The 16,869-nt window shown below is 42.1% G+C and overlaps 1 protein-coding gene across 1 annotated transcript in view; it reads right to left on the bottom strand.

Annotated features, from left to right (window-relative positions):
* The window catches only part of LOC119436054 (uncharacterized), a 293,233-nt gene that overhangs the window by 14,136 nt on the left and 262,228 nt on the right, over positions 1 to 16,869 (bottom strand). Inside the window, exons 21-25 of the mRNA XM_037702798.2 lie at positions 16,368 to 16,553; positions 15,590 to 15,709; positions 8,275 to 8,436; positions 5,730 to 5,842; positions 2,936 to 3,010 (exon numbers count right to left, since the gene is read on the bottom strand). Of these exons, the coding sequence (XP_037558726.1) occupies positions 2,936 to 3,010; positions 5,730 to 5,842; positions 8,275 to 8,436; positions 15,590 to 15,709; positions 16,368 to 16,553 (656 nt within the window). The remainder of the gene's footprint in view (positions 1 to 2,935; positions 3,011 to 5,729; positions 5,843 to 8,274; positions 8,437 to 15,589; positions 15,710 to 16,367; positions 16,554 to 16,869) is intronic.

Here is a 16,869-nt window from a genome sequence, read left to right as displayed (position 1 = left end):
GCTTTGGCACACCAAGTGTTAAATATTTAAAGGGGCCCTGAACCACCCTTCAGGCTTGGCGAAAAAAAACACAGTCCACAGATAGCATACGCTGCTGTGAACATCTCAGCCAAATTTTGCAGCTGTGCGTGGCACGTGAATCTCGCAAGCGAAGCGCGAAGTCACCTTTCTCTCTAATGCTCTCTTTACAATAGAAGCCTGCTCCTCACTCTTTTCTGGATGCTTTATTTCGTAATACAGCAGATTCCCATATGTGGCTGCTATTGGCCAATAGCTGATATCAATCAAGAAGGGTGTTTGGATCAGTGCGCTTCTTCCTACTGTTACTGTGTATTTTTATTGATGCAGTTTAATAAACACGCTGAAGTAAGCGAACATCTGCTTTCGGATTTGGATAATAATTACATACTTCCGGAGGAAGCTGACTATCATCTCCTCATGCTCAGCTGCGGCTGTTCGCATAGAATTAAAGTTTGGCCACCCTGCTTATCAGTGTCGTAGTCGTTGGGTCTCGCTAATTTCGACTAGTTTTGAACACTCAACTAGCCTCAAACCACGCAAAACTTAAGGTCAGACCACACGCACGCTTTCCAGCGCACGCTCACTCTTGGCCGCCCCTGGTTAGACACCTTGGCAGACTTCGCTTCGTAATGACCTATTGACAGCGCTTCAAAATGTGCAACTTGGATGTGGCTACTATCCGTCAGTCAAGATGGTGCAGGACAAAGCTGGTCTGCACCACATAGCACAGCCAGACAGGTGCACATGAGCGCGAGCGCACACTGTAGCCCTGTCGTGCACTAAGCTGCAGTTGCATGTAGCTGCGGTCTGCTACGTAGTGTAGATACCGTGGCCGCCGGGGGTGCCGTGACGAGTCCAGTGGCTGAGTGCACAGTGGCTAGCTGAGGACAACCCCGTTTGGCGTGTCATAGGTGCCAAAATTAGAAATAGTGGAATCTATGTGAACATCCAAAATCAAATTTGAACTGCGCGCCACGATGTGGGCACATCTCCCGCAACCACGCGCATGAAGGGGCACGTTCCACAGTGAAATAACAAAAACACAGACTGAGCAAACCCAGAGAGATGTGAAAATTTACTGCTAGGAACATGCAACAGATAGTGGAACTACCTTAGAACTCGCCAACTTTGTATTATTGTGCACATCCAAGTGGAGTGAGTGGAGAACATATGGGTACATCAGTGTCATCGTGGGACAGAACCACAGAAGCATACTCAGTGACACTGTAAGGGTTAAAGACTACAACTGGGTAGCTGACATTAAACTGAAACACCTCGTGGCATTGACATCAACTTGACACATTCTGTGGCTCCTAAGCTCTCTGTGACATCCCAAGAAGATTGCTGGCTTCACTAATCGGTGCATGGTACAACTCTGGCCCTTGAAGCAAAGGGATGGCACTGTCAACGTTTATAGATACTTTTTCAGTTCTGGAACTCCGCCTTCCCAGGCGGGCGTGATTTCTTCCTATGCGCTGAGAGGGCGCTGTGGTCGCGGATTGCGCTGTGTCGGCGGTAGGGTTCACGGCGTTCGCCAGTTGGCTGAGCTCAAAGTTGCGGCGCAGTTTGGTTCTTTATTCAGTGACGCAGTTGCGTGTCCCCTTTACACGACTCTTTTCGTTTGCATTTGTCTTGCCCCCTGTGTGAGAACCTTGCCCTTTCAGTGCGTTCGGTTTGTGGGGCTATTGAACAGTGCGGCCGTGGACGGAAGCATTTCGTGACTCCGTCAACACGCTGTGTTTTATCTGATGTGGTGGGCTTAGCGCAATGCCAACGTGCTTCGCACCTGGCTGTACCACGACTGAAGTGCCAAGAAAATGACAGTGCAGTTCGTGCACAAAGGGAACGTAAGAAAGCGAAACTTGTCCAGCTAGAACCGTGACCGCAGAAGTTTCACCAAGACAATGTAGTTTGTGAACGCTATTGTTAATGAAGTTCCTCTTTTTCCCATTTTGAAAACAGTAACTGCAGGAATCTAAGGTAAGGTTTGACCTTGGGCTAGTTGGTTCTTTTCTTCGTCCTCGTGTTCGCGCACTGATCATTCTCATACAATCACTGTGTACTGCGTGTGCATCGCGATACATATGTATTGGGCAAGCCCATGTCGAATATTTCTTTAAAGTAGAATGAGCGTGGAGAATTTCGGATGGAAGAATACAAGGTAGCACTCGATGGTTCCTAGTTGCGCAGTCGCTTAACTTGAAGCGGGCAGCCAGCTCCTCAGGCTCAGAAACTAAGCTACTCGGATGTCTATCATAAAGAAAACAGTTGTTCCGCACGGCTGTAAGGAAATACCATTCGTGCTGCAATAGATTCGCATGATTGGCATGGCAAGTGAATTCGTGTGCACACTTGACAGCCACTGCTGCGCGAATGTTCGTTTAAAACGCTGTCATTCTTGACATTTTACCCACCGCTCAAAATCCCTGGGCGTACACATTACTCCTTGCGCAACACGGCCCATTTCAAAGAAATCGTGAACTGGAATAGCCGCAAAAAATGCCGAGCAACTTCCCCAGAACAGTTATTTCTTTTGCAGTACACAGCCAGAATTGGAGAGAACTAGAGATGCCGCGGCGGAACGCTGCCCGCTAGCAGACGATGCTCGCTCTCCTAGCGCAACCCGTAACTGCAGCGCCACGGTGGCGAGAATCGCGACAGGCCGCCTTCTCTCCATGGGCGCGGCGTGGAGATACGGAACTGAAAAAGTATCTATAAACGTTGGGCACTGTAGCAAGAATGACGTTTCGTTTGTTGCCCCTTGTCAGGCCCCAACAACAAATGTGCATCAAGTTCTTTGCAACAGTGAGTGCAAGGAACGCACACTAGGAGGGTGCAGCTGTATTTGCTCATTTCATTTTGCGACAGCGTATTACCAGAATGGATCAGTGCAGGAAATTTAGGTGCCACTTACCTGTTATGAACACGCCGGTGAATGATGCCTAGAATGACTATCCTTTCTGCACAATCGTTGAGGAATTCAGACAGTCTGAAAAAAAAATAGAAGTTTACTAAGGTACTTTGTCAACAATGCATGCAGAAAATGCATTTCATAGGCTCTCTTTAAATCATGCTGAAACACAGGTGCCTTCAGTGAAACATTAGAGATCAAATAATGAGAAGTATGTAACCACAACAGGGAACTGCATACTGTAATATCCTCATAAATGGGAATCCGTTAAACACAATGGCCACTTAAATGAGACAACACCGCGAGAAGTGGTTGGTTTTGTATTTAGGTAATGTAGGGAAACAAAACCAGAAGGCAAACAAAACTATAAGGTACTCAAAGGTGCTCAAAACAGTTGCTCCATTTTAGTGCCACTGTGCTTGAAATTAGCATTATTTATTGCACTACATTTGCATTCTTCTAGCTCTTGAATTCTTGCATTCCTTTCACATAAGCATGTTGGAATTTCTGGTGTGCTTGTTGGCAAGTCTGCTGAAGAAGCACAGCAGTGACTACATCATGCGTTCTTGCTGAAAACGTTTTCACCAGAATGGTGCATGCAACATGATGCATAGCTTTAGAGCACAGCATTGTAAGGATTCTCTCAGAAAAAGCTACAAGGCAACTGAGTTGCAGCGCAACCAGTTCCATGTATCCCATGAGGATTTTGGCACGTTGGTGCCCCAGCTTGCTTCATCCTTGAAATAGTAATTTGATGTACATTTACACATTATTACTAAGTTCTGCAGATGGTCAGATTTCCAGATGGCTTAAACTGAAACATTAATTTAGATCTACAACGATCATAGACCCTCAAGAACGAGAACAGCAATCCAAAGGCTATCACCGTCATCCCTCCCTTAGTGCAAGGCAGCATTGTACCCATGGTGATCCCTAGTCTTGACTGCTTTTCTTCAATGTTTTGAACAAGTACAGCCATATACAATAAGATGCATGAATATGTAATGTAGAAAGTGTACTTATAATTCGAACAAGTCACATTTTTAAAACTGCTCCTTTCGATTAAACATTCCATTTTGCTTTCAGTTATTTTCTGACACACCATGCCATTTATTTGGGTTTGCTTCGGAAGGGTTATCCACCTGTTGGGCCAAAATTCATCTGGTCACTCTGCTGTGAGGCAAATGCAATGAATTGTTTTGGCAGCTCAAGATGTTCCTCTATGTCTTACAGGTTGTTAGTTTACGAGTGTACAAAGATTGTCATGGCTTCTCTCCTTATAAGTGTTCGCCCTTATTTTATACACTAAAATCCTGCATCCAACATATAATATAAATGTTCCTTTACCCCTTTCCCACTTTCCAGATTTTGGCACGTTATATCTGCTTCTTGTATTATATTTGGGTGCCAAAGTTTGCAAAGCAGAGAGGGAGGGGTGGGTGTTTTTTGGTCATACTGTCCGCGAGTAATTATATTTTTTTCTTTCTCTTCTCGGAGCCTCAAAATTTACCCTTGTATTACAATCAGGTTTGTAATATATGCAAGCTTTTAATGCACATTTGCAAATATTGTGCACTTTAGAACCTACTTGTTTGAAAGTCTGTCACAAAATTAAGCTTCCCTTAAACAGAAAAAGTGGTTATGGTCCAGCAAGGTTGCATTTAACAAGATTCTTACTGTACACACTTTTACACTGGAGGTCTTACCATCTTGCACGCAAATTTTTGTTCAAATGGTAGCTGAAGCAAGAAAGCAAAGGCCCAGCTTAATCATGAATAAATAAGCACCTCACAGAAGCTTCATCACCTTTGCATGTCATTACACAGAGTGTATGCAAAGAATATTGAACAGATTTCTTGAACTCACAAAAAAGATGCCTCGTAAACGGTGAGACGTCATTAAAGGGGCCCTGAAACACTTTTATAACTAATCACATAATGGTCTAACTATGAAAGGACGTTGTCTCATGAATCTCATACTTTTTTAATCGTTCAACTATAAGTGGTATTATCGCACCGATACCCAGTTTCCTCTCTGTTTTTGTCTCTGCTAGCACGCTGGAAGCTACACAGTGGAGAAATCGCGAGGGCAAAACCCCGCCCAAAAGTTAAGTGCCGCGGCGGCGAAAGGGCACGTCGCAGGACGTCGTGGCAGTCGCGGTAGACTACACTACGCAGCGCAATGCTGCTTCATTTCTTAGTGCTCTCCTTTCCATGACTGATCTCGCTTTCACTTTTCCAAAGATTGCAATGACCAGAGGCACTTTGCTTTTGTGCTTAGCATATACTTACTCATGGCATTACAGCAACAAACCAACAAGCTTAAGTTTTCTTATGTTATTGGGCAATGCAAAATCACCAGGGGACTTGCTGCATGCAAAAAAAGCAGGCTAACATTGTAGTCAATTTGTAAGGTCTATGCTCTGCATATATAAGAAAGCACCCAGCCATGAGCCCAAAAGGCTCACGGCTATCTTAGTATGTTTAACTGCTGGGGTCAGAAGACATTTCTGAAAGAAATGCCAGTATATAACAGCCTCATTGCAATGCAGCCATTAAACTATTTTCTGGTTAGTAGTACACTAACATTGTTTATGCCAGCTGCTAAATTACAATAATGGTTGAACTGCTCGGAAGTATTAATGGTGAAAAGGACCCATGGTTTTCACTAGAAACAAACGTTGGTTCCAGCCTGATGTGCTTACTCTTGATAAAAACATGCTTGGCATTCTTAGTTCCACGACTGTTTATTGGTTACTGTGGAAATAATTCACAATATGATGTAGCAGTACACTCACTTGGCTTTCATGGCTGATCCATCATGCTTAGCAATAACCTTCAGATGCTCCCATGATGCCTTGCAATCACTTTCCATCTTGCCCAAATTTTTCGCAACCTCATCATAGTCAACCTGCATTTGCACAACATCAAAACTCGTACATTATATACATGCAAAATTTTCATTTGTACAGTTTTTAATTAGAATGCTGCTTTATTTTTCAGTCTTTATAAATTATTTGCACAACTGCCTTCACAACTGTCTTTAACTCAGCATTTCATTTAGTGTCTTCGAACTCTCATAGCTCCAGTAATATTTGCTATGTGAACCAGTTTACAAACAAAATTGTATACATGGGTTCAGCATTTCAGTTTTGATTTTTTTTAATTTGGCTACTCTTTTTAGCATTTATCCAGGTTTTCCCTCCATCCATGCAACAAAGTTCCTCGATTGGAAGCTTGCTGTTTTTTTGTTTTTTTTGTGAGACTATTTTTACACATAAGGGCATACGGGGTCTTTGGAGTTGGTTTTCATAAACGTTTTATTGTGATAGCAATTATATAGACACTTCAAGTGGATTTCTGCCATTGCCATCATTGTCGCCATCGCGGTGAGGTTCCGTATAAAGTCCAAGGGCGATAAAATCCCCAGCACAGGAGGGAGGGCGAGGCGGGGGGCAGCTTCTACTCTGCCAACAACTGCGCTTGTACTTTGCGCCGGTGCGAGCTGTCACGCGCACCATATCTTGAAAGCGATCTTCACACGGCGCTGACCTTTGTATGCGCTGTGCATTCGCCACTCAGTTTCCGTTGAAGCGACAGACCGCGCGAACCTTCGATCGCTGCGGCGGCTGCGCTTGCTGCCAGCGTTTTGACAGTGGTTGTCTGCAGTCATCGAGTGTCATCTATTCATGTTTGCTTGTGCGCGCTGACACCACGCTTGTTAATTCAGTTAGTAAGCGAATTTTTCCAAGTTTATGCAGCCAATAAAACTACTATCCCTACTCTAATAGCTCTCTACTAATTTGCTATCACAATTGATGCTCCACCTTTTAGGCGAAACTGCGACATTTTTTTTTTCGTCACTTTCAAAAGTATTTCTCATAGGGTGATGTGTGATAGCTGCCCTTTGCATTTTATTAGTGTAATATTACTGTAGTAATTAAAAAAAAAAGCACAGCATATTTGAAGTGCCACCATTGTGAACCATATGCAACCATCGTATGTTCCAGCCAAGCAATACAGTGAATATCCAAGATCTGGCAACAGTGTTGCCAAGCAGCAACATGATGACTACAGTGAGCAGCACTATGTCTAGACTTTCATTAAATGCAATAAAACGTTAAGGCGATTACTTGCACTGCCTCAACTTAACTGTAACCAGAAAAAGCAAAAAATAACTGGGTTTAATTTTACTTCAATTGCAACCAATTTATACATGTACTGAGCATAGATGTAGCTGTTATGCATCATTTATCGACAATATTGCCAATTCTGTGCCACTTCTGTAGTGCTTCTGTGCTATAACATTAGAATGATAAAATGACAATGGCTAGTTCATATATAGTCACCTACAACCTCTCTAAGGCTTTGGAGGAAGGAAAACTAAGGAGAGGGCCCCAACAATCTCACATGCATCGTGAAAAGTATGGCAGAAGTGATGCATCATCTGTAGCACAAATAGCAACAATGTCATTGTTGCTAAGGGAGGCAGTTGCTCTCTCTGGCTCAAAGTAACATTAGCATAACTAACATGGATGTTGGAATGGCGCTTGCTATCACAGCCATGGTGAATGCCATACAGTGATTAGTGTATGGATGTCAACGAAGAATTTGATCCAACACGCTCACGGTGTAAGCAAGATGCTCTAGACAGAAAGCTCTGCTCCCTCAAGCAGCATTCCCTCTAGCCACACTTGGAGCCTCTGTTGGCCCTGGTCAGCAAGTGTGGAGGATGCCTGCTCAGAAGCGGGCAGACGAGGAGAAAAGGAGCTGCCTCGCAAGCACGAGTGCTTCAGTGCAGCATTGTGAAGAGCATCAGGGACTCGCCTTAGTTTTTTTTTTTTTTCTTCCTCCTTGCTAGAGCAACATTTCTAAACTTGCGAGTACTTTCACCTCCAAAAGTGTCAAAAATGCCACAGCTCATTCTATCAGAGAAAGAGTGAAAAGAAAGAGGCCATTCTACAAGTAACAACAAAAATGCCCCATAGAGAGATGTGGGGCAGCCAATTGAGATCTAAACATCTTGACACGGATATCAACGATTAACTTTTGAAGGATATCTAGGGGATATTCATTAGCGGAAATTTTTTAGGTTCGATATATAATGGATATCCTTTGATGAACATTTAAGCGTATACACATGTATATGCAAGTATAAACTATGCTAATTAACATTCTATTCTTGTCAAGTGCAAATAAAATATGAAAGGTAAAATCAAGCAGCAAATTTTTATGTAAGAGAAGCTTAGATTCTGTCTTCTTGAACGTTAGATGCTTTGCGCAGAAGCTTATAAATCCTTTCACTCAGATATAACTTCGAAAAGAGCAACCCGAGTGACTCACTTTAGAACTCCTCGTGACAGCTCCGATCTCGGAGTACAGATCAGTAGTGTCTGGGTGCTTTTCCATGACCATATGGCACAAATGATGCAATAATGAGTGCTTGTGAACAGTGTCTTTCACTTCAGGAACCTTGGCCAGGTAGTCAATCTGAAAGCCTTTCACCTGAAACAAACAAAATTTAGTTTATTTTGAGATGGTGTGAAATGACCACATCACAGGTGCTGAAAACCATGCCACAGGGATGATACGTTCAGCTGAATTACATAAATGTATCACCTAGTTATACAACAAGTCTTTAGTCTATTCCAGTACATCCACAGGCATCACCGTGGAGACATGACTACAAGGGTAATGTATTCAGATTCCCAACGTCAGGAGTTGGAGAAACATTCATTTTGGTCTGGTGATTAGCCTATCACAGAACTACTGGTCAATAAAATAAAATTATATAATTGAAAAAGTGCATTGGCATGTACATAAAATGTTCTTTCTTAAAAAAAAATGGCGGGAAGAAAAATTTGGCAAATGGTACGAATGTGTCAAAGGTCACCCTTGCAAAATGAACTTGTGAGGACAATTTGTCATCACTCGTTTAACTCTTTTTTTCCTTTACCACAGATAAACAGCAGTGATTTGAAATGTATCTTCAAACTGCAGTGGCCTGAAATTATATTTTTCATTTAATGACAATCTGCAGCATCATGCATGCACCAAAGTAGCTTAATTGCTGTTTTTTATTTGATAAATGAAATTTAGACTTATTCAGTCAAAGAGCTTTTAAACAGTTATCTTCTCAATTTGCAATAGGAATTCAAACAGAAGGCATCAAAAAGAGGAATCAGTCGTGGTTTTTAACTTCTGTTACCTATTCCGAACTAATATTTTTTTTTTAAATTGTTGCTTTCGGTGGGCAACAAAGTTAGCCAATGTGATGCCTGTGAGCAGTCATGATTTGAAAGGTTAGGTGTAAAAGACATACACGCAAGAACAAAAAGGACAAAACAAATGTGTTGTCCTTTTTGTTCAGAGCATAGCTTTCATTTCATTTTATATTGCACTCCTTAGGCTTATGATTTGATGGGAGAGAGTGCAGAATGCATGCATCACTGTTCTCAGCAATACAGTGCCCCACCTAACATGCAGCTGGTTTAAAAAAATAAGATGCTAAGCCTTCTATTTAGATGAAACTAAGTGTAAATTGTTAGCAGCCACTTGAAGGAGCCCTCCCATGTTTTCTTTGTAATTACAACGCAGCTCAAAAACCATTTCAGCTCTTTGCAGCAGAAGCTAAGCAATGATTCCTTTCTACTACATTACCTACAATGTTGCGTAATAATCCTAAGCAATTCTGGGAAACAATTAAACCAGCCCACCATAAAACTTTCTTTATGCGACGATCACAATAACCCTCTTCCTGAAGCAGAGGTTCCTGATGTACTCAATGAAACTTTTTCTTCTGTATTCACTCTCAAACCCAATGATGAACTGCCCGATTTCCCTGAATTTAGTTACCCTACTATGCCCGATATACAAGTCAGCCCTCATGGCATCGGCAAACTAATTGACAATCTTAAATTGTCACCTTCTGCAGGCATCGACGAAATTAACTCTAAGGTGTTAAAAAATACCAAACATAGTACAAGTGTCATCCTGTCTCACATTTTCCAACAGTCCCTGTCATTAGGAGTGGTGCCACAGGACTGGAAGGTGGGCAAGATTATCCCTGTCCCCAAGAAAGGTACTTCGTCGTCACACAATAGCTATCGACCCATTTCATTAACGAGTGTGGCCTCAAAATTAATGGAGCACGTCATTTATTTGCATGTAACCAAGTTTATAATCTCTGTTGACTTCTTTCACCCACAGCAACATGGTTTTCAAAAATGTTTATCTTGTGAGACCCAGCTTGCATTATTTACTCATGACATCAGCTCAAGCCTTGATCGCAATATTCCCATAGACACCCTGTTCCTCGACTTCGAGAAAGCCTTTGACAAGGTACCACCCAAACGACTATTCCTTAAGCTCTCACACCTAAATCTTAACCCCTTTGTCTTTGACTGGCTGTATGACTTCCTAAAAAGCAGGCAACAGTTTGTCTGTATTAATGGGCATACTTTCTCGTTAGCACCTGTTATATCCGGAATTCCTCAAGGCACCGTCCTCGGACCATTACTTTTTTTAATCTTCATCAATGACCTACCGACAAACATGTCCTCCTGTATTTGCCTTTTCGCAGACGATTGTGTCCTTTACCGTCCTATCCATAGCTTCCATGATAACATTTCCCTTCAAAACGATTTACTAACCGTTGAAAACTGGTGTAGAACTTGGTTAATGTGTTTAAATATCAGGAAGACTTTGCAGATCTCATTCCACCGCCAAGCTTCCTACCAAGCACATAGGTACGTAATTTTTGGCTCCAAATTATCTTTAGCTTCATCGTATAAGTACCTGGGTATCACAGTGACTAATGACCTCAGCTGATAACATTATATCGCAAGTATAACAAACAAAGCTAACCGTGTCCTTGGCTATGTCTGGCGTAACCTAAAGTTTACCCCTCCTCACGTAAAATTGCTAACGTACCAAATGTTTATTCGTCCCAAACTGGAATACGCATGCGCAGTTTGGGACCCGCACCAGATTAACCTACAAAAATCTCGAGTCAATTCAAAACCGTACTATTAGATTTGTCTTCTCAGATTATTCATACTATTCTAGCGTCACTGATCTAAAACAAACGGCTAATCTTCCTAGTCTTGTGTAATGCAGAAAAATAGCACGCCTGTCGCTCTACCACATGTTTTATCACTCGTCTCTTGCTCACTCGATTATCATACCTGCTCATCGCCTTTCGCTCCGCAACAGTCATTCTAAAGCTGTATACCCTTCCCCTGCACGCACTACTGCGCATCTCAACTCATTTTTCATTCGAACAGCGAACGACTGGAATCATCTGCCCACCGACGCTGCGCACCACTCCGATCCCTGCCACTTCAAGTCATTCATCGAAGACCTCGTACAAACGTAACCCACTCCTCATGTAATACCCCATACCAGGGGCATTTGAGGTATCAATAAATAAATAAATAAAAAATATTTACTGATTAAATAACTTCTTAATGACTAAGTTTATCAATCAATCAAATCAATGAAATCTTTATTTCTAACGGCAGTTATGGCCACTATGTCAATGCCAGGCCTTTAGAGCACATGTGAAAACCTTCGTTTCACTTCTTTTTGGTGCACTGCCTTCTGCAGAGCTTCTTTTTTTTTCTAAGATTGCAATATTTTGACATGAAAGTATTAAATGGATAATTCAAGGGTGCTCAGTGGTGTGGGTTCTCATCAAAAACAGCTGGGCTAGAGCAAGAGGCACGCAGACCTGAAGAAAATAGGTCAATGGGGGAAGAGGAGTGCAGCACCAGAGGGTAGGTGGGTGAAGGTGATCATGTCAGTGTCATGTGAAAGTGTAACAGTTAATTATTCAGTACTAATAATTTCGTAAAAGGGCCCCTCACCAGGCCCTATTGCAAATTTTAGTTATTTACTGGAAATTGTAAAGCGTCGTGTAGAGAGAGTTCTACCGAAATAATTTTTCAAATCAGTTCATTATTAGAGGAGATAGATGAAACTGAACTTCCTGTTACTATGCCACCAGGGGCGTGATCAGACATCTTTGTTCGTTTCGCATTCTGTTCAGTTGCTGCAACGTCAAAAAGTGGCACTATGCAAAATTTTTGACAACGAGAGGAAGAAAGCAGCCAATTGGCAAGCGATGAACTTCCTGGACGACAAACATCCGGGGAGTTTGTCATTTTTGGTGACGTCAAAATGACGACATGCTCATGTCAATCATTTTGATTACGAGCACGTCGTCTGCTAGGAGAAGAACTTAACGAGAGATCTGAAGTTTGAGTGATCATCTGCTTGCTACGAGACCGGCTTCGCATGGCATGTCTGGTGGAATGGATTGGATCCAAATGGCAGCTACGGAATGGTTCACCGTTTGCCGATTAACTGCCCTCTCCCTCCTATTCTAAAAAAAAATTTGCATAATGCCACTTTGTGACGATGCAGCAACTGAACAGAATGCGTTTAGAACAAAGATTTCCAATCGCGCCCCAGGAGGCGAGCATCACTGTGAAGGTAGACATTCCCTTCCTTTGCCTCGACTCGCATCTGAAAACGGTCTTCCTTCCGTGCCTTCTCCCATCCGAGGAACTGCTTTGGGTTCATGTGACAAGTCCTGCCTCCTTTTTCTTTTTCTTTTTTTTTTTTCTCGCTCCTCCTTTGTTGCTGCGCGGCGCATTTCCAGTGGCAGTACTGCACCATCTGCCTTGAATGATTAACCTAAGTCACCTGCCATGGTTGGTGACGTTGCAAGCAGTGAGTCTTGCAATAGAGGCATTTGTACGTGTGACCTTGACTCTGTCACTTGAAGCATGGCTCCATCGAGAGTAAGGGCATGCAGCCTTGAACTATCAACCGTTCTTGTGCCACGCAGCTGTTTCATACTTTGCAGACATGATGGCCACTGGGTGAGCCACGAGCCAAACTTGTTTGTTTGCAATGTCCAAGTCTCGTGAGGGGCCTTTTAAAAACAAAAATACTCAAGGCTTTTTTAGGTGGCTGCTAACAACATATGCTAGTTTGTTTCATCTGCATAGAAGGCTTCCCTTGAAAACTAAGTGTTAGCTTATACATCCTGACATGCTGAGTGAGCAACTCTCTGCAGGCAGGTCTAGCCTGACAAATTGAGCTGAATCAGAAGTTTCCAGAAATGTATATGGCACATGAGCATGTTCATTTAATTAAATAACAAGCATGACCATTTGTGTGCATAAATACACACAAACGCAATGAAGAACAAATTGCCTGGCAAGTCACTGTGGGGAATCGTCATAAATAAAGAAGAAGGCTTTCATTCAAGCAGCATTGTCACACAACAAAGCATGTTCATGTAAATTTGTTGCCAGGATACTAAAGGCTAAAACTGAACCAGTGGAAACAAAATGTAGCCTGTGGTCAATATCACTGCAACGTAAAAGGAAAAACTACACCCACACCTAAACACATGCCAGAGGTCATGGCCTCAGTAATGAAATGTAACAGTGAGAGTTGATAATCAAGTGACTTCACACAATCTACTGAGTCTCTGCTGCTGCTGTTGCTAAAAACTTGTGTCAAAAGCAGCTGAAGAGCAGGATTTGTGTCATTAGTCCTTGAAAGTGTGACGTATGCTAGAGGCAACATTTCACAACACCTCCCATTTTATTATCAAGATTACCCGAAATGCTAGAAAGTGACTAGGGGTCAGCAATTATTCAAAACATTTGAATAACGAATCGAACATCGTCCTATTTGATTCGGCTCTCAAATCGAATAGTCAGCACTTGAAAATCCGAATATACAATTTTTCAAATATGTTTCGAATACTTTACATTGTCAAATGTACACAATCAAGCATGAAATTAGAGCAAAAATGCAATAACTTTCATCCCATCCATAGTGGACATAATGTACTAGAGAATGCGGTGTCGGTAAGAGAGCCAGACTTTTCCAGTTAAACATGATCACTCACAATAAAATTCTATTTAGACACGGCATTCAGCAGTTGGTAATGTTTGGTACTATTTACAAATGCAGCACCTGTGTCCTCTCAATAAGAATACCTTTCACCGCAACATACTTTATACAATAGCGGCACCATCTGCTGTGACCATTCTAAATAGAGAAAAAGGGCTTTTTTTTACTATGCTATTGCCGCAAACGACATGCATGTCTGGTGTGGTTGCGAAGGTATACACAGATATAAATTGGCCCACAACATTACCTTTATAAACTTTATATGATAATGCATGACCGCGTATACTCCAAAGAGCCACAAGTTTGCTAACAATCTAATTAGTTGTTCCTAATGCTCTTTTTATGCTTTTAAAAAAGCAGGCTTCAATGTGCAGTGTAATGTGCAGTGTAATGACAGAAACATTCCATTGTTTTGAATACCAGGATGTGATAATTGTTGGTGAGAAGGCTGTACATTATTCACAAACTGTTTGAAAAATATTCCATATTTGATTTCATTCGACTCATTTCTGGCGCTAGTCGGTTCGTATTCAATTTGGTCTCAAAAACCCACACCCTTAAAAACTATAAATGTGACAAAACATAGAAGGAAAAGCTTCAAGCTATACAAGAGATAGTCACACCGTCAGTTTGACGTATCTTCTATGTAGAACGTTCTTGCTGGCTAGTTGGTTCATACTTGAAGGAAGGTTAAAACTGCGCGAAAAAAACGAGGACAAGCAGAAGGAACACACAATACTCACTTGAAATAGCCTATGCATTGATTACCAAGAATAAACAGTTGGCAGTCTGCACTCGTGGTGTATTGTGTGTTCCTTCCACTTGTCCTCGTTTTTTTGCCCAGTTTTAACCTTCCTTCAAATCTTTTATGTTGCAGTAAAAAACACATGCCAATACTTTTTGAGCTACTTAAAAAGCAATGGCATGCAGTACCTTGACATTGGTTATTTTATTAATGTGAGAGAACTCCATGATACTGCATTTTTATTTATCATGTTATAATGCTCAATCCTGGGCCGGTATTTTGTAGCGATGCCTTGCCGATGCTAATGCCTTTTCACGCTTTTTGCGCTTGGTCAGTGTAAAGCCCCTATATATAAAAAGTAGCGACACTCTCCTCCTCTGCCTTCCCTCCTCCTCGTTTCTCCTCTCTTTCGCTCTCCTTTTTCGACCGTTGCACCGCCTACACCGCTTGAAACACGTGCACTTGTTTATCTTTCACCCCTGATCAGATTCGACGATCGCCGACTGTGTTCGTCGCTATCATCGTGCTCCTCACCAGTCGGTAGACACTTCTCGGGCGAAAATGGCTATGGTGCGTGATCGTAAACAAACGCAGCCAGCGCCCGGGGGCTCGACGGTCCACGTGATGCCATTAGGCCAATACCGACGCGGCTTTGGCCTTGGACAGGGTGTGCGAGGAGGCGGCGGCATTCTTCAAAGCGTGACACTACTTTTTATATATAGGGGCTTTAGGTCAGTGGTCAGAGCGACGGTCCGCTCACATTATCAATGGGATCAGCCGGCCGTGAGCGGTGGATGATAAGACTAGCATAAAATAAAGCATAACGCATCGCTACAAAATACCGACCTTGTTCTCTTAATGTAAAGGTTATGCTGCACTTGATTCTTGCTAAGAACTTTTTCTCTAAGGATGGCATTCATGAAATCATAATAAATATTATTTCACTCCCTCCACACAATTTTACAGCATTGTACTTACCTCCGCACCATTGAGAAAATTTCCTATGGATAGCAATGTGGCCAAGATAACCCTGAATGTCTTGTTTGTTTCAATTTCCTCAATTGCTTGCTTTAAGTCCATAAGTGGCTCGGCAACTTCCTGCAACATATTACAATGGCTCAAGAAACCTCTACTCGGTAGAACAACTGAATAGGTTGAAGCTAACTGATAAACAGCATGCATCACTAGGATAATCACTTCATTCCACAGCTGTGGACAGGAAAAACAATTCTTTTAAAATGTTGAACATATCATATGGTAGTTGCTGCATGGCTGCCCCATGCTTCAAACTTCAAGCATGATCAATGGAATCACTAAGACTATAACAAATTCATCAGCATGATTATTCCTTGGATCCTGAAAGACCCCAAGAGGAGTATAACATAAGGATGAACAATTAAGGCAAATCAAAAACAAGAAGGCAAAGTACAAAGCAGTGCAACACAAGCAAATGAAGAGGGAAGACAAAGCATGTACATTGTAATATTTGAACAATTTGGCATTATTAACAGTTGGAATAGCTTGACGAACTTTATAAAATTCACAGTGGTGCATTAGTGCCAATAAATAATACATGATTTTATATGTAATGTGATGAATCTGCTGGAATAAAAATACGAAGACAGAAGAAAATCGCCATTGACTGCACTTATGTAGCCAGGCTGCCAGCATAAGTCTCCAGTGCAGGCTATGCGCCAGCTGGATTACGAATTAAGAATTTAAAGAACCTCTGAATAGCAAAAAAAAGCTAACTAACCCGCTCCATAACATCATAATCCAAGCGGAAGGCCCAAAGTCTGAGTCGAGCTTCAAGTTCACTAATGGATGCAAGTGTCAGTAGGAACTGTTCTGCATTGCCGAGGGGAACATCTGGGTTTGCCATCTGTGCTTCCATGATTTTGTTCTTCTCGTCTTCTCCTGGCATCATCGTTGTCAATATTTTCTGAAAAAAATAAATGCAGTAAGGTGTCCCTTAGGCATGTGAATTCTACTGTTTGTAGCATGACAGCACAAGTCATCCTCACTCTCATGTGGCACATACACAAGCTGTGTTACTGATCTGGCATAAGTACATGCGTGCCCATAAGAAAAGCCATTATAAGAAACAACTGACTTTGGCAGAGCAACCTTCATTATGTAAGCTGTCCACATTTTGCATTGGCAACAAGAAGTGCTGCTAATACTCCAAAGGCTAGGACATATTCTTTTTAGCGGCACTAAGCAGACATGCAGTGTCCTATTCGCTTATTCTTGTGTGT

This window comes from Dermacentor silvarum, chromosome 1 (assembly GCF_013339745.2).
Source record: "Dermacentor silvarum isolate Dsil-2018 chromosome 1, BIME_Dsil_1.4, whole genome shotgun sequence".
NCBI lineage: Eukaryota > Metazoa > Arthropoda > Arachnida > Ixodida > Ixodidae > Dermacentor > Dermacentor silvarum.
The sequence above is the reverse complement of the archived record's forward strand: the minus strand, read 5'-3'. Positions and strand labels throughout refer to the sequence as shown.